General features: G+C 42.1%; 1 protein-coding gene across 30 annotated transcripts in view; it reads right to left on the minus strand.

Annotated features, from left to right (window-relative positions):
* CLASP2 (cytoplasmic linker associated protein 2) overlaps positions 1–27128 on the minus strand; it is a 292183-nt gene that overhangs the window by 170020 nt on the left and 95035 nt on the right. For 26 of the 30 annotated variants that reach the window (XM_030551253.1, XM_030551246.1, XM_030551236.1 and 23 more), the window contains one exon: positions 5948–6094. In XM_030551253.1, coding sequence (XP_030407113.1) covers positions 5948–6094 — 147 coding nt within the window. Of the gene's footprint in view, positions 1–5947; positions 6095–6566; positions 6769–27128 lie in introns of those variants that run through there. The other 4 variants (XM_030551258.1, XM_030551257.1, XM_030551256.1 and 1 more) reach the window with 1 other exon arrangement.

Consider the following 27128-nt stretch of genomic DNA (forward strand, 5'->3'; position numbering starts at 1 on the left):
CTTTTGCCAGTGGTGTGCGTCCTCACAAGCAGCTCCTGCAGTGAAGCAGAGAGCAGAGAAGCATGGGTAGCAATCCTACTCTGCAATTTGCCACTATCTGGCACAGGCTGTTTTGAGTTGCACATGGGTGAACATGAGAACATGTTTCAACGGCCCATGATGCTCTTTTCTCCATCCCATAATATTATCTGCATCCTAGAAAGTTTTTTGCCTCTTTTCAAAAGCCCCACAAACCCATGCATTTGCCACCTCTGTGAGAAGCATGCATCCAGCACTGCTATTCAGTGGTGTGTTGACCTTTACGAACACAACACACCTGGTCCTTCAGCATTTTCAGAGTTGCCAGAGAAGCTGCGAGGGATATAACAATGCCTTGCAGGCTAATGGATGTAGAAAGAAACAATTCAAGGTTGTTGGCATTCAGCTCAGTTGCAGATGGTGCAGCACTAGTTCTGGGCCAGAGAAACAAGTACAGACTGGTGCGATCACATCATTATGCAGGTTTGGGGTGACAAGCAGTGGCTGCAGAAGTTTCGGATGCACAAGGACACATTAATGGAACTCTGTGCAGAGCTTGCCCCAACGCTCTGCCACAGCGACACCAAAAAGAGCTGCATTCATGGTGAAGAAGCAATTGCTGTGTGGAAGCTGGTCATACAAGACTGCTAACGATCAATCGGGAATCAATTTGGAGTTGGGAAATCCACTGTGGGGGGGTTGCTGTGACGTGAGTATACAGGCACATTAATTGGGTCTTGCTGTGATGGACTGTAACACTTGGCAAAGTGTAGTACATTCTGAGTGGTTCTGCAGCAATGGGGTTCTGAACTGTGATGAGGGATAAGCACGCCATCTATTGCCCACTTTGGCATCAGACAACCTTGCCAATGAGTACATTAGCAGAAAGAACTACTTTTCTATGGTATTGCAACATCAGTGTGGGATGGTGCATTATGCATAATTTTTAAAAACACTGAGCTATTTAGAATGATGCAAGCAAAGACTTTCTTTCCAGACCAGTGGATTACCATTGGGGATATGGAAATACCAATCATGATCATTGGCAGTCCAACTTACCCTTCATTCCTGTGGCTCATGAAGCTGTAGACTGGCCACCTCAACAGCAGCAAGGAGCACTTCAACTACACACTCAGCAGGTGCAGAATGGCTATTGAAGGTGCCTTTGGCCATCTGAAAGAGTGCTGGCACTGTCTATTCATGCAATTAGACTTTAGTGAAAAAAAATATCCCCATGGTTATAGCTGCCTGCTGTGCGTGTCATAACAACTGTGACGCATTTTCCACCAGGGTGGAGCACAGAGGTGGAATATCTGGCTGCTGATTTTGAGCAGCCAGATATCAGGGCTATAAGAAGAGCTCAACAGGGAGCTATAAAGCTCAGAGAGGCTTTGAAAAACTGTTTCAATAGTGAGCCACAATAATGTGTTATTGTTGTACTGTGCTCTGCTGGGCACTGTTTTTTAGCATACTGGTACGAACCTTGTAAAGAGTGCTGTGTGTGAGATAATATAATATTGTGAATGCACCTATTGCTTTTATCTTTTAATGACGTCAGCTCCAGCCACCTTATGTTGTGAACTAATAAAGATGAATTAATTTTCTATAAATAAACATTTATTCCAAACATATGCAAAAACAATTGTGACTGAATCAAACTATATAAATTCAGGGAAAAGAACCTTTGAAAGGGAAAGAACATTCATCCTCATTTCAAATAATACACCACCACTCTCTCTCTCTGGTCAGAGTATGTGCGGCTGTGATTCTCTGTACTTTTTCCTCTGAGTGGAAGGATAATGGTACTGCAACGGCCCTGGAACATATGAGGTGGGTTGGATCAGTAGGGAGGTCCCAGAATGCAGTTATCAATAGGCTGCAGTGGGAGATGACCACCACAGGTGACTTAGACCAGAGATCTATAAGAGTCTCCATTATGTCCATCCGGCACTTGAGAAGCATTGTCATGTCTTCCTGCGTCCGTCCTTTTGCTGCATGTTTCTCCTTTCTGCACTCTCCCTTCTCATTCTGTCCAGAAGGGCACTCCTCCAAGCAAAAGCTTGCAGGATCTCTTGGAACATGTAGTCCCATGTTGCCTTTCTTCTCCTCATCTGGCTAAACTGCTCCACTAGTGTGGATGGTGAGACCCTCAAGGCCACATTTCCAGCTGCAAAAGACAAAATGCACAGAGGTATTATTGTGAGTGTTTTCACTCCCCTTGATCCATAAAAGTTACAATTACTACAGTCTACTATTTCCACTGGGATTCATAGAGCACGGTGGCAGTTCCAGCCGCAGCGAGTAGGGCCCAGGGAGAAAGGGACAATTTCGGACAAGGGGGGTGGGGAGCACATGGGCACCAGCATATGTGGAATAGGGCAACTGAATTGAATACTGGCACTGTTTTCCACAGGTGGTGGTGATCTGAGCTGGCATCTTACTCCTGAGGGTAACCCCTGAAAGGGAACAGCCCTGCACACTTCTGGACACAGAACGGGTCCATATGCTGCTAGCCTGCACGCTGCAAGGGTGCTAGCTGAAGTAATTGCTGACTGGCTTGGGAAAGTATCCTACCACGGTGGAAGAAATAGGGTAGCCCTCCCCAGAAACCTTCAGCAAAGGATTGCAGACTATCTCCAAGAAAGTTTCCTTGAGATCTCTATGGAGGATTCATGGGACATCCCAGTGTGCATTCCCCAGGACTCACTCTGCCTTACTATATAAGGGAACAAGAAGCAGATAGCAACTCTTCCTCTACTGATTATTTCACTACATCTTCTATCCTGATTAAAAAATAGCAAATGAACTGCAAGCTTACCAGAAGTTCCTTCCCTTACATCAGGCTCGCCAGTTCTGTAAGGTAGGGACTGGCTCAACTGCTCCGGCATCAGAAAGAGCTCCTGGCTTGCCGCACCACTGGATCTTCCAGTAATCTTTTCGCCACACTCCTCCTCCATTTCCTCGTCCAATACCTCCTCCTCACTATATACTACAGGGGCCAGCCCCCTGAAGTATCCCCAGGCAGTGGGCCCCACAAAGGATGCAGTCTCTTGTAGAAGCAGCATGTTTTCAGCTCCGCTCCAGAGCGACTGTTAGCCTCCTTTGCCTTCTGGTACACCTGCTGCGGCTCTCTGATTTTCACACGCACTGCTGCATATCCCTGTTGTAGTCCTTCTCCCATGCCCTGAGCGATCTGCTCATAGATACTGGCATTTCTATGGCTAGATCAGAGCTGTGCCTGCAGAGTCTCTTTCACCCACAAAACCAGGAGATCCACCACCTCTGTGTACTCCAGGTAGGAGTGTGTTGCTACGTGAAGCTGGCATGGTCAGCTGGGCAGTTGCTATGTGAGCTCTCCATGCAAAGCAAACAGGTAATGGAATTTAAAATTTGAGAGGCTTTAAAAGGAAAGAGTTGAGCTCAAAACCGTGACCAGAGCGGTCATAATGGGGCATTGTGGGATACATCCTGGAGGCCACTAAAGTTGCCATAAATAACAGTGTCTAACCTGACACAGCATCAACCTAACTACAAAGACCTAAGTGCTACGCCTCTCATGAAGGTCAAGTTATTAAACTGGCATAATGGTTGAGTTACATTAGAGGGAGCAACATTTTAGCGTAGATACTTAGAGAGGTTGACGTAAACTGCCTTGCATCAACCTAACTCTGTAGTGCAGACCAGGACTAATTTTCTTCTTTTAGAGGCAACACTTTCTTTTTGCATAACCCAAATCAGAAGAAATCCTTAGCCTGATTACAGTATACCAGACCCAACCAAAACAAAACCAAAAAAGCCAAGAACTTCTGTTATCTTTACCAGCCTGAAATGAATGGGAAACAGTATGTATATACTAGGAATATTTTTGCATTCAGAGCAATTGTATAATCTTTCTCTAAGAGAAGACTAAGTTATTCCATCCAATATGCTAGCCTACTTTTTTTTAAAACATCTTCAAAACCTTGACTACAGCAATATGAATTGGCTAAATCTATATAGAAAGCGAGAGAATAAACAATTTTAAGGTTTCCAGAACTGAAAAGGGAAGACTGATAGGAAAGGCAAATATATAAAGCAAAGTAACATTTATTTTTGACGTCTCAATTTTGTTAGACTAGTGCAATTACTTTTGTACAGTCTAATTTCCTGAAACTTGTTTTTTAAAGTGTAGCAGTCGATCAGGAAAAGAAAAGCAAAATAAAGTTTCAGTAATTTAAAATTTATTATTTTATAGTTAATATTTCTTCTGTGATAAAATTTTAGATAGTTTAGTAGAGTGGTTAACTGTTTATTATACTAGCAGAGTGGCTACAGTTAATAGAAGTACAATTTTAAAAGCTTGATAAGAACTTTGCCTACTTTGTAACAGAGGGAATTTTGAATCTCAAAAATTCAGTTCTAGTATCACATCTGTGTAACATTTGAAAAAAAATAGTCCAATGCTCTTAATGTACAATCCTGTTCTTTTAAACACCAGTTTATCATAAAAGGGACCTACAAAACAAAACTAATGTTTTAATTAAGTCTAGATACCCATACTAAATGTCCAGGAGAACCAGGATGAAAAAGATATTCAGCAAAAAAAAGTAAATATTAAGCAACTTTAAAAAATAAAACAAGTTGTGTGAAATTCTTTTGTTTATGTACTTCCTGGTTCACTCCAACATCATCATAAATTGAACTGTTATGTCGGTACTTATCACCTTCTGAGAATATCTTCAGTGAACAATAAAGTACTATTATATTGGAAGGGAGAAAAGATATATATTAGTTGCATCTTATTGGTATGCTAATGAACCCCACAACTTGGTGGGTGAGTACACGTAATACATATATCTGTGTCAATTCGTTTTCACTGAGCAATTCACATTTATCAGACAATGTTAGATGAGCAACCTAGAACTGAAAAAATCTTGCAGATAGGTTCCAGCAAACAAAACAGTGATGCTTATCTAAAAAAATCACTATATTAAAAATAATTAGCTATTCATAGCTTTTAATATCTAAAGACTGGTATAATGAAAAAATTGCACCCTCAGCAGGCTGAAATCAGATCCTTTTAATTTTCAGGTACTTCAAGACAGAAATGGAAATGTTTTCCCAAACTATATCATTTGCTGTATACTGAGTAGGCAAATATGCCAAGTGTCGTCCTTCTAGTGGTAAATATTCACTTTCATTCTTAGATAAAATGGCTGGAAAAAGTAATAATTAAGTTTATAGTTAGATCTTAGATATTGAATTAGAATGAACTCCATGCAATGAGTCTGATAAAACAGATCACAAACAGATTTCTCTAACTAAAATGATTAACTTCCATACATAATAAGAACAAGCCATGTACTGCTTATTTCTATTATACATAATTCATGTTAACAGTTTCGTATATTGCCCAGCTTTTTCCGTTTTTTAATATATTTCATAGTTATTGTATCCAGTTTAAGGAGGCAAAAAACTCTAAAGGTGTACTAGATGCCCACACTCCTTTTGTTGAGGTACATCAAGGTTCTTCAACCATTTGAAAAAAGAGTGGGCCTCCATCACAAGTTGAATTCTACAAATCTATTGCAGATTTTTTGTAAACATGTTTTTTTCAATAACTAGTTGTCCTGAAAGTTATCAGAGACCCATACATTTATTCAGCACTTTCATCAATCCGATTTCCACCTTCCACATGTTCATTTGATTTATGACACCCATTCTATGACAGATAAACATTTGCAGCCCTTTATGTGTTAACTGTATGCTTATATACCCACATATATAGCAGCTAAAGTACTACATCCATCGAATAAGCAAAACCAAGGACTCATTAATAAAAATTGTTAATTGTATGTAATAAACAATCATCCTTCAAATTTCTTTGATTTGTGCTCACTATGTCAGGTTTGGTGGAAAACATATCAGAGTGTGAGTAGATTTATATTACCTCCAACCTTAGGCCCACCAGCTGAACCTGGTTTTCTTGCACTGTTTGAAGGATTCCCGAGTTTTTTAGGTGCAGGAATCTTGAAAGCTGAGGCAGCTGACGATGGCCTATTCCCATCCACTGACTCCTCATCATCAAAGCTTTTATCTACAAAAGGATACATAAAATAAATTTACTTATGAGAACAGAGGGTTTTTTTTAAATTGCTCTGCTGCATTTTTCACAGAAATTTACCAGAAGATGAAATAAAAATCAATACTAATTTTGCCCTTTGTGGCATGGGAAACAGATGACAAAGAAAAATAAAAAGCATTTTAACACCAGAAGATTTTATACAATACTGCCTTTGGATTTGAAATTATCATTGTAATATTAAACACAAAAATGAATCCTACACACAGTCAACATCACAAAAAGAAAAATTCTCTGCACAGGTTAAATGTTTCCTGTCCACCATCATCTCAAAAAGAATATAATATTCAGTTAATTCCAAGCTATCCAAGAGCAATGCTTCTCCCTTTTCCTCTGCTCATGCATGCATTTTCTGCTACACATCCTCCCACAATGTGTCTACCAACACTCCCTGTCTCATTCCTTCCACCCAGATCTTGCAACTTACAATCACAGATCCGCTTGCAGATCAACCGCCTCATTCCTCTGATAGCTCTTAATTCCCCTCACACTAGGATGCTCCCAATACCTCACATGGCTACACACAATAGATTCTCAATACCAATCAAAGATTCTATCCAAAACCGTCAGAAAACACCATAGCTCCACCACTGAGATTTGTGCCGGCATCTTTCTCTCTCTTCCCTGCACTAGGTGCTGAAACAACCAATCAGCTTCAAGGTGACATCATCTTCTGGTAGCCACTGCCAGATGAAGAGGTTAAAATTCTTCATACATATAAATTCATTCCCACACACACACACACACACACACAATATCTGCAGCCACAACTTCAACCATTTAAAAATTTCATAGCCATACTTTGCTTGAGGGTTTTCACACACACCCCAAAAATACAAGGACTTGTCTTTTGTTCAGTCAAGTCAGAAACTCATCTCCAGCAGACAGTTAAAATATTCTCAACAGAGGATGTGTTGCACTTGGTGTTTAAATTAATTTTTTTATTAAAAAGAATTCCAGAAGCAGACTGTGACCATTTTGTAATTCAATTACTAGAAAAAGTTGGATTTATCTAAACCCTGTAATGCACGTAAAAACAAATCTGTAGTTCATATCATAAACGAGATGGGTGAGGCTGACACACAACTGCATAATGATATAAGCCAATTTAGCACATATTTCTTCACTTGAACTTGCCATTTCTAAAAAATATCACAGCACTGCCTTTATTTCAGGAATTTTCATGTTTATTTAACCTTGGTGTACACTGAATGGCAAAACGTTCCCTATAAAATGAGCTATATTTAAAAACAATCTCCTGGGGGAAGACACATTCACTATCATATCAGAGCAAACATGTTTTTCCAAATGGCATTTATAGCGACAGCTGATGTAAAAACACTGAACATTCTGGGATTTACTTTAGTTTCCTAATGACAGTATCACTTCAGAAATATTTTTGTTTAACCAAAACAACATATAGCAATATTAAACCTCTACTTTCATTTACAATAAAAAAACCTAGAAAACAGCAGGAATTGAATATCTGAAAATTTTCTCCAACATGCTTGTTTCCTTTTAACTACCATTATAAGAGAATGTGATTAAGAATACTTCTGTGTATGGATATATAAGCAAAACAGAATGCAAGAGGAAGGGCAGTGAAGAAACACATATTATTCCATGAGTTTCTATGGAAACACTACTTAGTCCTCACACAAGAACTGGGAGAATACACTTCAGTTCTAACTAAGAAAAGACACTGATTTAACTCTTAGTGTCTTAAAAAGGTAACTGTAGACATCAGCATTTTTTAAAGAAACTGTTAGACCTATTAATCTAAATCACAAGTTTTATAAACTTAATGCTGCATGAAATAAATGTTAATGGTAGTGGTTAACACTGAGGATTTTGACTCAGGGAAACAACGTAACTTCAAAATAGTATTAAAAAACAGGCTGTAGATGAAGCCAATTTTTAGCATCTTCTTTTTTTAAACATGATGAATATCCACCTAAAACTTCTTAAATTATGATACCAGAAGTAGCTGATTATTAAAACTCAACTCTAAATTTATTTTTCACTGTTAATACACACATACTGCATTTTTTTCAACTTTGATTATGAAAACTGGTTACACTTTCATATAGTCAAACGCATAATTCTGCAGTCTATGAGCTGCAAATAGTATATGAAAAGACAATTTTTATTAAAAATAAAATGGTTTCCAGTGCAATTAAAAAGTAACGGTAAGATTTCTGCTGTTTGTATACTTGTACTCTTATTCCAGAGTATATATGAAGCTGCAGAGGACTTTAAAAAGAATACTGGACAGATTTCTACTGAAAATGCACACAAATTACTCTATAATCCTGCAAATACATAAATTGAATGTGATGACACCTAGTTTAATAAGAAATTTTACATCTAAGATGATAAAAAAATTACATGCAAGATTTTATAAAATATGAAGTAAAAATTTAAGTATAGTTTTTTTTAATAGGAATTGCAACTTCCTCCCAGCCTGGTATGTATTTATGTCTCTGGGTTTTATAAACAACAGAACCCGCACTGATCTTCAGGGAGACTCCAGCTCTAGAAAGACCCATAACAGCATTTGCATATATCCGAAGCATCAAATCTGTGTTTACAGAAATTATTACAGGCTTATATAAATGTATTACATTTGCTTCAAGTATGTAAAATTCACATCTTTTCACCAACACACACACACTCACACACACACACGTATCTAATCATGAAAATAAATACACCTGTATATATTCTTGTCTGCGGCACTCCAGATTTGGGCATTTTTTTCAGCACGGTATAAATCCACCAAAATCAACTGAGTTGAATCCATCTACTCCTGGCCATAAATTAGCCCACTGTGTACATCTGAAACACTGCATCTGGTCATCCTGAGATTAGCAGCCCTGGTGAAGTCCTGTCCATGCATGCAGTTTTCAAATTTATTTCATTATTTCTAATTTAATTAATTTCACTATTTCCAAGTCAAATTTCTTCACTAAATATAGGAAATTGCAATAACTGGGGATAATGTGTAAAGTATATAAAGTTTTAAAATTTAATTGTTTGAAAATTACCTCAAGATGTGAAGGGGGGAATAACAAAAACAAAAAAACACACCTCTTCCATTCTGGAATACCACAAAATGGCCAATTTTCACACACAAAATATCACACATACAAAATTTATTTTGGGACCAAGAAACCAAAACCCTAAATAATATTTTTTCCAGAAAGTTACAAGTTACTAAAAGCAGGAGTTATGCAAGCTGATCCATAACTTCAAATAGAGTGTTGCTATAATATACAGTAGCATAATACACATGTTCAATTCTCTTGTACAAGGTATCTGATTTTCAGGAAGCAAGCAATGCACAGCAATCAATGAACAGAATTAAGCTGCAAAGGAAATGGAGAATTAATGGGATGAAAGAATTCAAATTTTAGTCATTTCTCTGACTGTGGTTTGGTGACTCAGCAACTTAATTTTAAATCAATACAAGTGAACTCTTTAAAGAAGAAAAAGGGAGTCAGGGCTGTCTATACAGTGAGGTAATTCACTCTGAGAGGGTATGATCTCTAAAGTGCAATAATGTGTAACTCATCAGTAGGTCATGTAGACCCTGCTGGTGTGCACTAAAGGTTCATTACAATGCTTTAACGTACTACTTCAAACATCACATTAAAGCATACTAGCAGTATCAACATGGATCAATTCATGCACAACATGTTAGTATGCTTTAGAAATCACATTCCCATACAGCACATTACCCCATCATGTAGACAAGCCTTTAGGCACCCAACTCCCCATTGAAATTCAGTGACAGTTGGGTACCTAATTCGCTCAGGTCCCTTCGAAAATCTAAGCCTATATTTCTACTAGTTAGTGACAATACATTTCTAATGTGAAGCAAATTTCTCTTAAAATGGACGAAGTCAAAAATTAAAGCAACTCAAAATTTGGATTAATATTTATCTTTAAGATTATAATCCAGACATGGTAATTAGCATGGACTGACAGTCCTGAGTTGTACTTGCTACCCATGACTATTATACCATATACAGTATTTAATGAGTCACCTAGAACCTAGTGAAGTCCTGTATATTTCTACAATACAGGCTGAACAAACTGAAAGCAACAACAAATGAAGAATGAGTTTGAAAGTTTCTAATAGCTGGAGGAAGAGTATGCCACAGATCCAAGCACATAATCACAGAACACTAGCTTCTATCACCATGAGATTAAATTCAGGGCAAAACAAATAGGTAATTGTCCAACTATACCCAAAGAAGGCCAGGATGTGGTTTAATTAGGCTGCATCTTTATTAACAACTGTCTGAGAGTACCTGGCAGATAAAAGTGTACAGTGTAGGTAACTCCATGATCATTTCAATATCTACCCAGGGGACTTCCATCAGTCCCCTCCTTTTTTCCCCCACCCTGGTCCCCAGCCAACATGCTGCTGGGACCTTACCATTCCCGCTCCCTCAAATGAAGGATAAGGTGGGCTATAAGGGAGGAGAGAAAGGTCGTCTCCCTGCCATTGCAGTCATAGAAGCCACTAACCTGTTTCTGCTCCTTTAACAAATACTCCTTTAAATCCTTTACCAAACCATTTATTTGATCACTGTATCCCTTCTCTACTGAGCATCTGCACCGGATATCTGCCCCACATTTACAGAATGAGTTGCTACATCATAGCCTAACCCCCATTCCATAGTCGCTCCAACTAAGCCCCGCCCAAACTCCATCTGAAATACCCCCTCTCACCACCACCACCACCACACACACACGCACACTCTGCCTTGGCCAACCTGGCAGTGAGGGAAAAATTCCTTCCCAGCCCAACAAGAAAGGAGTAGGCAGCAGAGTGCCTATAGCAGATCCTGACCAAACCTGGTATTTTGCCACTTTCAAGGCTCGGAGGATGGGTGCCTCTCTGCTTGGTCCAGATGAAAAAGGGCTTCCCCTGCCCTCTTCCAGTCCAGCCAGCTGGGGGGGGGGGGGGTGATTCAGCAACCTCATGCAACATTTATAACCCCCGTCCTTAAAGAGGTATACTCCTTTCCCCAGTAAGTCAGACAACGCATACACACACAAACCCCGAAGGTGTGGTGCAGTCATTGGTCAAATTGGATCTTAAAGGCCAATTTTGAAAATAAACTGAAAAAAAAAAAAAATCAGAGCAAGGTCTGAAGGTCAACAAAACACAGAACTGGTGTTGTACTGAACTCATGATCCAAAAGTCTAATAGCAGAGGCTAAAACAAGCTATAAGGATTTCAGATCCAGTATGTCTCATTATACTAACACAAAAAGCCTTAACTATTGGCAGTGAATAAACTTCTGAACATCTTGAATGAAAGTAGTCTCCATGCTGTGATATTTGTCAAAATATTAATACAACAAGGTAGAATTCATCTGTCCACTTTCCCCTCCCCCAAGTACCTGTGACAGGTACTGGATTTTAAAAAAATTAAATAAAAAGGTTCTTAAGAGGGTTTGTTCTCTAAGAAATACAACCAAAGCTTGTTTACAATTACAAGGGATCATTCCAAAATTCTACAAGAGGCAAAAAAGAATTGTGCCAGATAGTTTGGACCCCTTAAATTTGCAAACACAATTTCCATTACAGGTTTTACAAGCACGGGTTGCAATGACTTCTTGGAACACCTGGGATAAAATCTTTAGCTCAATTTCAGTTGAACTGGTGCAGCTTACAAAAGTTTTTCACAAGCACAAAAAAGAAAGCTACAAGGACTGCAGGCGCACCACTTTTAAGTTCATTGTTTTAATTCCATCCCTCAGCACTGTGCCATGCATTTCTCAGTGAGCATTCTGTCCCCTGCATCAAGCATTCTATGGGGCCATTTTGTCAGTATTAACATGAAGTGCCTTATGAGTACATTCCTGCAGCACACAACTGTTTATCAGCATCTATCTGCTTGTGAGGAAGTCCTGTTTCTCGCATCATAGACTCATAGGTCAGAAGGGACCAATCTGATCATCTAGTCTGACCTCCTGCACAAGGCAGGCCACAGAACCCCACCCATCCAATTTTATAACAACCCCTATCCCAGGACCGAGTTATTGAAATCCTCAAAATTGGTTTGAAGACCTCAAGCTGCAGAGAAACCACCAGCAAGCGACCTGTGCCCCACGCTGCAGGGGAAGCCAAAAAACCTCCAGGGCCCCTGCCAATCCGCCCTGGAGGAAAATTCCTTCCCGACCCCAAATATGGCGATCAGCCAAACCCTGAGCATGTGGGCAAGAGTCACCAGCCAGCACCCAAGAAGGAATTCTCTGCAGTAACTCAGTTCCCATTCCATCCAACATCTCCCTGCAGACCACTGAGCAGACCTATCTGGTGGTAATCCAAGATCAATTGCCCAAATTAACGATCCTATCATAACATCCCCTCCATATACTTATCAAGCTTTGTCTTAAGCCAGGAAAGTCTTTTGCCCCCACTACTTCCCTCGGAAGGCTGTTCCAGAACTTCACTCCCCTAATGGTTAGAAACCTTCGTCTAATTTCAAGTCTAAATTTCCTAATATCCAGTTTATACCCATTCGTCCTCATGCCTACATTAGTACTAAACTTAAATAATTCCTCTCCCTCCCTAACGTTAACCCCCCTGATATATTTATATAGAGCAAGCATATCCCCCCGCAGCCTTTTTTTGGCCAGGCTAAACAAGCCAAGCTCTTTGAGTCTCCTTTCATAAGGCAGGTTTTCCATTCCTCGGATCATCCTTGTAGCCCATCTCTGAACCTGTTCCAGTTTGAATTCATCCTTCTTGAACATGGGACACCAGAACTGCACACAGTATTCCAAATGAATATATACAACGCCTTGTATAACGGTACTAACACCTCCTTATCCTTGCAGGAAATACCCCGCCTGATGCATCCCAAAATCGCATTTGCTTTTTTAACAGCCGTATCACATTGGCGACTCATAGTCATCCTGCTATCAACCAGTACCCCAAGGTCCTTCTCCTCCTTCATCGCTTCCAACTGATGCGCCCCCAACATATATCCAAAATTCTTATTATTAATTCCTAAATGCATAACCTTGCACTTTTCACTATTGTATTTCATCCTATTTCTATTACTCCAGTTTACAAGGTGGTTCAGATCTTCCTGAATAGTATCCCTGTCCTTCTCTGTGTTAGCAATACCCCCCAGCTTCGTGTCATCCGCAAACTTTATTAGCACATTCCCGCTCTTTGTGCCAAGGTCAGTAATAAAAAGGTTAAATAAGATCGGTCCCAAAACCGATCCTTGAGGGACTCCACTAGTGACCTCCTTCCAGCCTGACACTTCACCTTTCAATACGACCCTCTGGAGTCTCCCCTTTAACCAGTTCCTTATCCACCTTACAACTTTCATATTCATTCCCATCTTTTCCAATTTGACTAACAGTTCCCCGTGCGGAACCGTGTCGAACGCCTTACTGAAATCTAGGTAAATTATATCTACCGCATTTCCTTTATCTAAGTAATCCGTCATCTTCTCAAAGAAGGAGATCAGATTGGTTTGACACGATCTACCTTTACTAAATCCGTGTTGCAATTCGTCCCAATTACCATTGGCCTCTATGTCCTTAACTACTTTCTCCCTTAAAATTTTTTCCAAGACCTTGCATACTACGGACGTCAAGCTAACAGGCCTATAATTACCCGGATCACTTTTATTCCCTTTCATAAAAATAGGAACTACATTAGCAATCCTCCAGTCATACGGCACAACCCCCGAGTTTATCGATTGCTTAAAAATTCTCGCTAACGGGCTCACAATTTCACGCGCCAGTTCCTTTAATATCCTCGGATGGAGATTGTCCGGGCCTTCCAACTTCGTCCCATCGAGCTGTTCAAGTACGGCCTCTACCTCAGTTGCGGTAATATCCACTTCCATATCCACATTCCCGTTTATCATCCCTCCATCATCGCAAGGTTCCTCACTAGTCTTATTAAAAACTGAAGCAAAGTACTTGTTTAGATGTTGGGCCATGCCTAGGTTATCCTTAACCTCCATTCCATCCTCAGTGTATAGCGGCCCCACTTCTTCAGTTACAAAGATTTTTGCTTCCTACACTACTGGCTCCAATCTTAGATAACAAGCCATTTTCTCACATTACGTTACAGGTTGTAGCAAAATATCTGGAACTACATGTCGGTAGCTGTGCAATTTTACATCTCCAGCTAAAACAGAGAGAAATCTGGGAACTATCCATATAGAAATGATAGCTGAAATAATAAGAACGTATTGATTTTGCCAGATAGAAAGACTACAGAAGGAGAAGAGAAGATGATAATCTTCCTGAAGGAGAATGTTATCCAATGTTAAAGGAGGTCAAGAAGATTGTGGAATTACAGGCCAATGAGGGCAAGTGAATGGTTTGGAATCACTAATGATAGTGATTAGTTGTTAGAAATGGCCAGGTGTAAATCAAGTTGATTAAGTTTCAAATAAATACAGTACATGTTAAATAGTACACAACTCTAACTCCTCTAAGTTGTAGGGGTCAAGGTTTTGGGCATGTGATAATACAAGTCTTTTTTTACTCTGGCTCGAAGATTTAGTACTAGGACTGGGAAATATAAATAAAATTCAAGCCTTCACAGTCAATTATATTTGGAGTATCTATCCATTTTTAATGTGGATATTAGAATTCTGACAATTATAATCTGCTATCATATTTGTACGATGCTTAGCACATTACGGCTCAAGCTGGTTGCAGCCTTTAGGCACTACTGCAATATAAATGTTGCATAGCAACAACAGTAACTAACATCATGCCATCAGATCACTAATCATATCTGGGTGTGAGACCTTATCATGATCCTTGATGACCTTGCCTAACCTTTGCTCACTTAGTTAACAAAACTATACTCTGATGACACTAAAGTCAGGCTACTGTCAGCTGATGATTCAGGAAGTGAGTGGCTACTGAATGTGCCTATTGAAGTCTGTAAGTGAGGTGGACTTCAGAAATAAAGTGCAATAATACTGACTATCCCAACAGTTTCCATTAGTTGCTTTTGCATAACAGTTTTGAAAGCTAAAATGGTATAAGCAAAAATGAAAAGTGGAAAACTCAAAACTGATAAATGGACATACTTCTCACTCAAGAGGAGGTTACTTACGTGTAACTGGAGGTTCTTAGAGATGTGTGGTCCCTATCTGTATTCCACAGAGGGTTACATATGAGCACCATGCGCCCTGAATCAATTTTGAAAGTAGTGTCCATTGGTTCGCGCAGGCGCTTTGACTCCCCTTGTTTCCATCCAATGCAATAAAGGGCAGGGTGGACTTATCGTGTCTCCAGTTCCTTCTCCACTGCAAATCTGAAAGATCCAAAACAGAGGGAGAGGAGGACAGGAAGTCAAATACAGACAGGGACCACACATCTTGAAGAACCTCCAGCTACAGGGTAAGTAACCTCCTTTTCTTCTTTGAGTGATGGTCCCTACTATATTCCATGAAGGTTGACTTATAAGTAGAACCTACATTGGCAGATGGTGTGAGGATAAGAAGGAAGGGTTGTGCAGATGAACACCATGCCAGAGGAAGAATCCGCTGCCGAGTCCTACACCAGGATGTAACGTATTGAAAAGGTGTACACTGAACTCCATGTGGCTGCTTTACATATGTCTATGAGAGGCACGCCCTGGAAGGAGGCTGTAGTCATAGTTTGAGCTCTAGTGGAATGAGCCTGTATTCTGGTAGGGGGAGGCAGGCCTGACACTTGGTCGCAAAGTGTGATACAGTCAGAAATCCACTTGGAGATTCTCCAGATGGAGATGGTCTGTCCCCTGAATCTCTCGGCTATTGCAATGAACATTCTAGGGGACTTCTTGATAGGTTTTGTTCTCTGCAGGTAGAAAGCTAGAGCACATCAGACGTTGAGGGAATGGCGTGAACATTCTTCTGCAGAGGTATGTGGTTTTGGGAAGAAAACAGGTAAGTGAATCTTGGTTAATATGAAAGTGGGATATCACCTAAGGACACCTTCTCCTTGTGGAAGACTGAATGGAGGGTCTGCCATTACAGTGATAGGAACCGAAATGATAGGAACCAGGAAGGAAACTTTCACTGAAAGGAGGAACATGGAGAACGATGCCAGTGGCTCAAATTGGGGTTTCCTTAAACCTGAGGGTACCAAATTCAAGTCACATGGAGGTGCGACCATTCGAAGGGGAGGGAAGGTTTTGAGGAGGCCCTTATGAAATGTAGGGGTTAGCAGGTGTGTAAAAAGAGAGCAACCCTCCACAGGTGGATGGAATGCACTGATCGCAGACAGGTGGACTGTCAGAGTGATGAGGGTGAGACCCAGTGACTTCAGGCATAGAACTGTATTCCAGGGTCAGGGGGATTTCCACCTCTTCTGGTAGAACTCCTTTATGTTGGGCCCAACAGGAAAAACTCCTCCATTTAGCCTAGTAACTTTGTTCAGTGGAGTCCTTCCTCCTGTTATAGAGAATGTCTTGTACAGCTGAGGTGCATGCCCATTTTAGAATAAATGCCCATCCAAATACCACGCCCTGAGATAGAGTGAATGTGGATTGAGGTGCTTGATTCTGCCACCATGCTGGGCCAGGAAATTGCCTAAATTTGGGGTGGAAATCGGAGGACAGAACGACATGCAGAGGCAGCTAGGGAACCAGAATTTTCTGGGCCAGGTGGAGACAATAAGGATGACTGTTGCCCAGTCTTGTTGGATTTTGTGAAGTATTCAAGGTAGGAGTGGCAGCGGAGGAAACCTATAGCTGAGTTGGTCTGACCAGTGACCACTAGAGCAGGAGAGTGTAACCCTGGGAGCAATATCTGATGGCTTCCTTGGAGCAGAACATGGCATGGATGCTTTTGATCTGAGAAGCAAATCTACCTCTGGTTGGGGTCCCCACACTGTTTGAAGATATTGCATAGCACCATATCATGAAGCTCCCATTCATGGGAGATTGCAGAGTGTCTGCTGAGCAAGTCCACAAGCACACTCTGGATCCTGGGTAGATAGGCTGTGGATAGAGTGATTTGACATCTGATGCACTAATTCCAGAGATTGATCGCTTCTGTGCAGAGAGCCGACAATCTCTCTTCACCACGGTTTTCTATATCAGAAACAAGGGGGCTGTTGTCTGACAAGATGAGGACATGCTGAGAGTGAATGAAGGAGAGAGAGAGGATTTGCATGCCTTTCGCACTGCTCAAAGTTTCAGGATACTGATGTGCATTCTGGATTCAAAATGCATCCATGTGCCTTCCCCTGTGCAGTTGTCCATACAAGCTCCCCAGCCTACTAGGGCCATGTTGGTGATAATTCTGCTCTGAGAAAAGGAAACAAAGGGAACTCCCAGATGTATGTGATGTAAGTCTGTCCATGACAGAAGGGATGACAGTACCTTGGGCAGAAACGTCAGCCTGAGGTCCACAGAGTGACAGCTCAGTGAGTGCACAGACTGGAGCCATGTCTGAAGGCAGTGAAAATGAAGTCTAACGAAAGGGGTCACCTAGGTGCACAAAGCCGTGACAGAATTTATGGTAGCCCCGATGAAGTCTAGTGACCGTGTGGTGTTAAGGATCAATTTTTTTTATGTTGACACTGACTCCAAGTGAAGCAAGGAGGTTGAGTAGTTTGGAGGTTAATAACACGGGCTTCCTGGCATGGCTGCCAGGAACCAGTCATTAGGGAATGGAAAAAACAAGAAAATCATAACACCTGATCTGAGCTGCTACTATGGATAATTCTTTGGTGAAGACTCTGGGAGTGGTAACTATTCCAAAGGAAAGTATTGGAAATTATCAGCGTTCACCATAAATCTGAGCAAACGTCTGTGAGTGGGATGAATGTCAACATGGAAGTAAGTGTTCTTCATATTGAGAGCTGTGAATCACATGCCTTTTTCTAGGAATGGAATTATCACTGGCAACGGGAACACATGAAACTTGAGTTTGCAGATGAAGCGATTGAGGTAGCAGAGGTTGATTGATCTCCGACTGCCATTTTTCATGGTGATCAGGAAGTAAGTTGAGTAGAACCCTGTTCCTTGATATTCCAGAGGAATGTGCTGGATTGCTTCCCGATGCAATAAGGAGTTAACTTCTTGGGAGAGGATACTGACATGACAGTGGTCCCCAAAGGGGGATGAGGAGGGAGGTTTTGGAAGAGGTAGCATTACAAACTTGATTGTATAGCCATGGTGGATGACACCAAGCACCCATCTGTCCATCAGTATTGCACTCCATGAGTGATGAGTGATAAGCAACACCCAATGGGGGGTGGGTCCCCCAAAGGGAGTGGAGGGATGGCAAAGTGTTAGGTCTGTGGCTGGCAGCTCTCGAGCTCGTATCAACAATATCTCTTGGCCTCAGGCTAGATTTGAGACGAGGAAACCAGCAAGGCGGGATGACATTTTTGTGGAGGTTTGTAAGGCTTCTGGTGATAGAACTGAGGAGACCTGTACGTATGTGTGGGCAACAAGCAACGGAACTTACATTTTGGGGCAGGAGTGTATATGGTTGTAAAGATGGGATTTCTCAAAGGAGAGGTAATTGATGGTGTTCTAGACCTCCTTAGGAAAACCAGAAGCATGAAGCCAAGATTCCCTATGTATCATGACAGCTGTGGCCATGGCCCTAGAGGAGGTATCTCTATTTTGGACTGGAGGGCAGTTCTAGCTATGAGTTTCCCTTCCCTGACAAGGATTTGGAAGCAGGCATGATCTTGTTATAGTAGGGAATATTTAGCCAATAGTGCTTGATAGCTGTCCATCAAGAATTGCAAATTGGAGGAAGAGAAGATTTTCCTCCCCAGAAAATTGAGGCACTTCCATTTCTTGTTCCCACTGGACAGAGAATGTTGCTGCTTGGTCCTCCCTGAAGTAGTCTGAACGAACCATCTGCGAGTTTAGAGCAGGGTGGGAGAAGGGGAATTCTGATCTCTTGGTTGGGACATAGTAACATTTCTCAATTCCTTTAGAAGTGCCAGAACATGTGGCTAAAGTATGCCATACAGCTCTGGCTGGAACCAATATGGCATTGTTAGTTGGGAGTGCTATCCTCCCCGGTGCTGAGGTGTGTAGGATATCCAAGAGCTTACACTGCGAGTCTTGAACCTCCTCCAGTGAGATGTGTAATTCTCCCTCAACTCTCCTTAGAAGCTCCTGGAACTCTGGGAAGTCACCTAGTGGGGAGGGAGATAATGTAGTTACCGTTTCATCCAGTGAGGAGGATGGGAACCCTAGTAGGCTCCAGTAGAACCACCACGACCAGGGTGTAAAATCCTTCTTCCACTATTGGATTTATGAACCTGCTTGATGGATCCCTTTGGGGGGAAGCAAGTGGTGATTCTCTTGCAGGTCAGGCAGGTTCCGAGAGAGGATACTGTGCCCAGGGCCCCCAATATGGTCAATAAACCAGCTCCACCGGAGGTTGCAGAGGTCCCCATGGCATGGGGTAACAGTGGCTGTGATGAGGACGGGGAGTAGTAGTTCCCGTGGATGTGCATGTCTCAGTGATGGTGTATAGAAGCAGTATGGAAGAGGTTGTTGTTCTCCTTTTTCTGATTCATCAGAAGGGGAGAAGGTGGACTTCGGTTCTAGTGGCGGTACCATTGGAGCTAATGGAACCTAATATAGTACCTGTGAGGAGGGCAAGAGACCGCATACCCTAGGCCAGGGGTGGGCCCAAAGGCCACATATGTGAATAGAAATTGTATGGCGGTCCATGAATGCTCACAAAATTGGGGTTCGGGTGCAGAAGGGAGTGAGGGCTCTGGTTTGGGGTGCAGACTCCAGGATGGGGCCAGAAATGAGGAGTTCAGGGTGCAGGTGGTGGCTTCGGCTGGGGGTGCGGGCTCTGGGGTGTGGCTGGGGATGAAAGGGTTGGGATCGAGGGGTTCAAAAGGATCAGGGCTGGAGCAGGGGGCTGGGGCATGGGAGAGGCTCCAGGCGGTGCTTATCTAAAGCAGCTCCCAGAAGCAGCAGCAGCAGCATGTCCCTTTTCCGGCTCCTACCTGGAAGCACAGCCAGGCGGCTCTGCACACTGCCCAGTCTGCAGTCAATGGGAGCTGTGGGGATGGCGTTTGGGGCAGGGGCAATGTGCAGAGTGGAGCCCCCTGGCTGCCCCTACGCATAGGAGCTGGAGCGGAGCCATGACACTGCTTCCAGGAGCCGCATGGAGCGGTCCCCAACCCTGCTCTCGAGCTGGAGCCCCGGAGCGGGACAAGACCCAGACCCCACCCTCAAACAGGAGCTCACGGGATGGATTAAAATGGCTTATGGCCCGGATCTGGACCGTGAGCGTAGTTTGCCCACCCCTGTCCTAGGCACATCCCATGGAGGGGATATGATCTCCCTGGAAGAGAGGGACCCAACAAAGGACATGACACTGGGTTGGGTAAGGCAAAGACCTCTTGGGGTTCAGCCAAGAATCCGGATCTTCCCAGTGTCAGGGGCACTCTTTCCTTCCCAGACATCAGTACTGACACTGATATCTTTCCCTGGATGGGCAGTTCTCACGCTTTGTGGGGTGCCAGTGACAGCGGTACGGCGGTTCAATGCCCAGGACAGTTGGCTCCCATAGTTTCTGGGTCTTCTTCTCATGCTTGTGGCACTTAAATGAGCTCAATCCCCTTGGGCCAAGCTAGTGGAGGGAATGTCCTTTTTCTTGGACTTAGATGAAAAGACAGACCCATGCTTATGGGAGTACTTTCAAACTTCCTGATTACGCTCCGTCCCTGGAGGTGATCCTGCCAGCACTGGAATTGAATGTAGTAGCAGGAGGCAAGCTCCTCGCTGAATCAAGCCAAATTATGCGGGCGGTTCCCCAGTCTAACTCCAAGTGCAGTCTCATGACCAGCTCCGCAGAGATGAAGGGCTCAGCCTTCTTGGGTTTGTCTGGGAAAGGATTAGGAAATCCTGCACCTAGCTACGATGTGAGCTTCTCCCAGGCAGTAGAGGCAGCATTGACGGTTGTCACTGACCAAGGAGGATGGTGGGCAGGAGGCACAAAATTTCAAGCCCAGAGTCCTGGGCATAGTCCAGCACCCATCCACAGGTTCAGTGTGGGAGGAAAAAATAACCAAAGCTATTTTAAAATTAACATTAAAACTATTAACTAGGAAAGATATAAACTAGTAAAACTGCAAATAAAACTGGCAAAAATAACGAGAACTACGGTCTTTTTGAAATGCGTCACAGACATGGTCACTGAAAATTCCAACCTAGACCACGCAGCTGTGGGAAGAAACTGGGGATGCAGTCAGTCCAACCCACCCTTTATCGTGTTGGTCGGAAGCACGAGGCGAGTCAGGGAGTATGCATAGACCACTGGATATTACTTCCAAAACTCTGTGACTCTGGGCATATGGTGTGAATGCTTAACACTCAGTGGAATACAACAACGACTATCACTCAAAAAATAACATGTAAATTAGACTGTGAAACTCATTGCTACACGATGTTGGAGAGGCCAAGAATGAAACAAGATTCAAAGAGAGACTGGAGATTTATACAGTTAACAAGATTATATGGAGTTATGGTAGTTTATACTGATAAGTTTCAGAAGAAAGAAAAATTTATGCTTCAGGTTTTAAATCAGTCTCACTGCTAGAGATTAGGATGAGACCTTGATGGGGGTAGATTATCCCACATCTACTTACTCACCTTCTTGCACCTTCATCTGAAGAATCTGGTGATGTCCATTCTGGGAGACAGGATATAGGACTAGATGGACAAAGGTCTGATCCAGCCTGGTAATACCTATTTTCTGAGGGAGAAGCTTTTGTAGAGAGTGAATTGCCAAAGTCGGGAAAGCTAACAGAAGAGATGTCCTCTGCCAGTACTTTGCCACTGGAACAGCAGAGAAGAGAGGATTACTCACCTTGTATAGTAACTGAGGTTCTTCGAGATGGTTGTCCCTGTGGGTGCTCCACTTTAGGTGTCTTGATGCCCTGAGCTTGTAATTGGAGATTTGTGACAGCAATGGCCGGTTGGGCCGCACGCACGCCATAGCCATCTCACACCCCTCCAAGCAGTTACATAACAGTATGCAGCTAACCATCCCCCTTTCTTCTCTACCTCAGAGAATTGGCCTGAAAGGCCAAAGTAGAGGGCAGGAAGGTGGGTAGTGGAGCACCCACAGGGACAACCGTCTCGTAGAACCTCAGTTACTGCACAAGGTGAGTAACCCTCTCTTCTTCAAGGAGTGTCCCTGTGGGTATTCCAGTTTAGGTGACTGTTGAGCAGTGCCCCTCAGTGAAAGGAAGGGGCTTCGGAGCTGGTCTACTGATGGTGGATAACATCATAAGTCCAACATGAGTATTCAATGCGGACTGCTGCTCTAAACATAGTGTTTAGTGAAAGTATGGACTGATGTCCAGGTAGCTGCTCTGCAAATGTGAGTGATAAGGACATTTTTGAGAAAGGCCACAGATGCTGCCAGTGCTCTGGTAGAGTATGTGTGGTGGAGCTTGTAAATTGTTCTTTTGGTAGCACAGATGAATACATCCTGATATCCATTTGGATAGTCTCTGTTTTGAGATGGTTTGGTCTAGGTGATTTTCTAAATGCTTTTAATCTTTCAATGCTCTGCGAACATCTAATGTGTGGAGTGAGGCCTCCTTCCCGTCCACATGTGGCTTAGGAAAAAATACAGGTAAGTAAATGGTATAAACGAAAGGGGGAGGCAATGGTGGGTATGAATTTAGGATTACTTTATCTTTAAAGAATGTTGTATAAGGTGGGTGTGCCATTAGGGCACCTATTTCTCCCTGGTGGACATGAGGGCATTGAGGAAAGCCACCTTCATAGTCAAGTGCAATAAAAAGCAGGTTGCAAGGGGTTCAAATGGCTTTCCCATGAGTCCGCGTAGAATGAGGCTGAGGTCCCACATGGGTGTAGGGTTTCTTATTGTGGAGGAAGTGTTTTCAATGCCTTTAAAGAAGTGCTTAATCGTCAGGTGAGCAAATATAGTGACCCCGTCCACTTGTCATGGAAGGAAATAATAGCAGCCAAGTATACTGTGATGGAGCCTGTGGATAGCCCTGATTTTTTATGTCCTAATATAAAGTCCAGGATCTGAAGTTGGGGTGTGTGTGTGTTATGATTATGGCAAAATATGTTTATCTTGGCACCAAGTGCAGAAAATCATTTCCACTTACAGATATGTCTTTCTTGTACTTAGTCTCCCACTGTTCAGTAATATACTTTTACTTCCTCAAAACAGGGCTTCTCAACCCAAGCCAGACAGAGTAACCAGGCCTTCAGATGTACTGTGAGGTTGGGGTGACAGGCACACTCCGCATCTTGAGATAGATGGTGAGGTACTAAGAGAAGAGTTTGAGGTGGTTTTACTACCATGTGATGCAAGTTAGGGAACCATGGTTTGTCTGCACCATGTGGGCGCTATGAGAATGACCCTGGATTTGTCCTGCATGTATGACTCAGCTTCGGAGTGGGCTGGGAGGAAATGCATACATCAGTGACAACTCCTACTTTGGGAGGCGAGTGTCGCCTAGGGAATGGTGTTCCAACCCTGCTCTGGAGCAATATTGTGGGCAATTGGCATTCTGAGCCGTTGCAAATAGATCTATGTTGGGCAATCCCCATAGTTTGAAAATAATTTGAGAATTCTGGGATCCATCTCCCATTTGTGTGTTTCTGAGAAACCTCTGCTTAGTACATCTACTGTTGTATTCTGGCATCCCGGCAGATAGGATGCTGGTATCTCTATGTTGTTGGTGATGCTCCAATTCCAAAGGCATACTGCTTCTGTACATAGTATGATTGTGCTCCCCATTGGTAGTTTATATAAAACATGCATGCTATATTGTCCATGAGGATCTTAATGGCATTGTTCTTGATTAGAGGGAGAAAGTGCTCGCATACATTTTGAACTGCCTTTAGTCCCAGTAAGTTTACGTGCAGGTTTGACTCCGCTGGACTGTATTGTTGAGTAGATGTTCTCCCGCCCCACAATCTATTAGACATGTGCCTATCATGATTGTCATGGTTGAAGTTTTTTGTTGGAAAGGGACTCCTGAGCAGACGTTCTTTGGTTGCGTCCACCATGTTAATGAGTCTTTTACTCTGCGTGGCACTCTGAGGCATCTGTTGAGAGAGTCTGTGCGGTATATACATTGTTCAAAGCCAAGCCTGCAAGCATCTCATGTGGAATCTGGCATGCTTGACAACAAACGTAGTTGCCAACATGTGCCCCAAGAGTTGTAAACAAGCTCAGAAGGATGTTTGTGGGCTGTTCCTCACTGTTGAAATTAGGGTGACTAGGACGAGGACGTGCTGTTGGGGTAGTATTGAGACAGGCTCCTATGAATTCCAACTTTTGGACAAGAACCAATGTGGACATTTGCATGTTTATTTGCAACCCTAGGTTTGTGAAAAGGTTATCGTGCTCTGCGTGGCATTTATCACTTCTAGCCACGATTGGTGCCCATATGAGGCAGTCGGCCAAGTACGGAAATATCATTACGCCGTGTCAGTGTAGGTGAACTGTAACGACAGCAAGAACCTTGGAAAAAACCCTTGGGACAGTGGATGGGCTGAAGGGTAGGTTGCTTCCCTAGAGTGAATGTTGCTTCCCTAGGGTGAATCTCAGGAATCTTGTGTGACAGTTAGATGGTAATATGAAAATAAGAGTCCTGATGGTCGACGGCTGAGAACCAATCTCACTTCTTTAATACTGGAATTATTGTGGTTAGAGTCACCATTTTGAAACATTGTGTTCTCATGAATTTGATTTCTTAAATCCAGGATGGGTCTCCACCTGCCAGTCTTTTTCTGCGTTAGAAAACCACGTGAACTAAAAAAAACCTTCCTGATTATGTTTAATTCTCATATGAAGAAGAGTGTGGGAGCAAGAGAATGGTATAATTCTTGCACTATTTGGACAATTATAAAAACATTTCATGTATGAAAGCATCTTCTGTTGATCTGTAGAAATTACACAATTAATAACAATCCCAGTGAAGAAAAAAAATCAGTGGGTTTAATAGAAGAAATATTCTATCACGTCAACGTAACTGAGGTCTGCGGAGTCTGAACGATATGAGGAAGATGGGAATAGGAAACGTGCATGGGGAACCATGAGTAGACTGAAAACACAAAAGATTTGTCTCAATATAATCTTCCTGCATTCTCTCTGTTCTCCAGCTGCATCTTCATTATCAGTTTCTCTTTCCCCTGGATAGTTTAGTGAATATTTTTCCTACGGCATACTCCTATAGTAGTTAAATGGTTCTGCCCTGTTTTTCCTTGGTCTGGTACAAGGCACTGAATAGTGGTTACTATCCTTTTCATTTTGTGCATTGGGCATACTATTTGTCTCAGCATGGCCTACTGAAAAATCAGAACAAATATGGAGGAGGGAGTTAAAGTATGGCTTTGACTATCTACATGCCGCAGATCTGGAGTTCAATGCACATATGGATTTTTCATTCATTGATAATTACAGGCTCTGGGAAATTGCTGAAAAATACAATGTACATTTTTCCTAAACTTCACCTTGTCATGTTCATTCTTGCTTGGAGCTCTTAAGGGAGAATGACAAATTACAATACCACTGCTGTAAATACAATTTATCAAAGATTCTTAACCCAGTTCTTTGGGGCAACTTCACCTTGGCTGGTTTGTAACAGATTTGGTAAGGCACTATGGTAAATGTTTTCTCTCACCTTTCTCACACAGTACATCTTTAATAAATGTCTCCCTCTCCTCCTCGAATATTTCTTTGGCATATTCCAAACTACTCTAATAAACCTGGACTCAGATTTCACACAAAGATGAGCATGGCTGACACACGCCTCTTTCATCATACTTTAGTTGATTTTGATGGAATGCAGGAAAAATATGCTTTTCCAGACAACCAGGATGCAAATTTGAAGGAGTGGTTGCCACAGAGTAGTCACACAGACAACAGGAACTTATTGAGATTAAATCCAAGTGTCAGTAACAGGACCTGGCATGCTGAATCACATCTTCCTCCCAAACCCATCAGCACCTTACCAGTCCCACATGCTCATTAGAATTAGACACCTTCTCTTCTCCCTCGTACACATCCAAGCATCAGCATTCCATCACTTTTCCCTCTAAAACACTAGCAAAAAAGATAATCTTTCCTCTCTATTCCTATCAATGAAGTCTTTGTCCATGTCATTGCTTGAAAGTTTACCACATACCTACAACCCCAATTATTAAACCTGGTAAAGAGAGTGAAACACGTGTGCTACAATCCCAAGCAACAAAAAGTTAAACCCACTGCAATTTTATGACAAAACAGTTACGTATTGCGTTCTCCTTTCTTCATCACAATAGACAATACTATTACTTTCACTCGGGTCCAATCTGGAGGTTCCTTCACTTAGCACTTTCAAAACATACACATACACACACACATAGTCTCCAAATCCTTCCACAAAACATCTCTACAATCCTGCGTTTCCTCAGTCCCCAAAGCTAAAATTCCTCTTGCATCTTGACCAATGTGATCTCCTCCTTTCTTGCTTTGCCAAATGCAATCCAGCCGCAGCAACTCTATTCAGACCACTGCTAAGAATCTTTCTGGCTTTTTGCCCTGACAAAATATCTCAGGATAAAATCAGTTTTAATATTTACAACACTGAGCTTCCATACATCATTATTTGCTTTATTACTAAAATTACAAGATGTTTTCAACAATATCTGTGCAGACAGGCTAAACTGATCTTTCACAGCCTGAATTGATAGAATAATCTAATTATGGACCATTTCAAAGGAGAAGTTAAATAAAATCAAACTCAAGTTTGCACAAGTGCTGAAAGTGTGAACTAGCATATCAATTTATGAACAAAATAAAAACATTCCTCTAGTAACAAAATGAATGTTTTTGTTTCCCTTATTTTAAAGGGATAATATAGTGATTTTTTTTAACATACATAGCACGCTAAATAAAAAAAATGAACAATGAACAAGCTTGAAGAGTAATCTGATTGGCAGTTTGAAGCTATGCCACAATGAACAG

This window comes from Gopherus evgoodei, chromosome 2 (assembly GCF_007399415.2).
Source record: "Gopherus evgoodei ecotype Sinaloan lineage chromosome 2, rGopEvg1_v1.p, whole genome shotgun sequence".
Taxonomy (NCBI): Eukaryota; Metazoa; Chordata; order Testudines; family Testudinidae; genus Gopherus; species Gopherus evgoodei.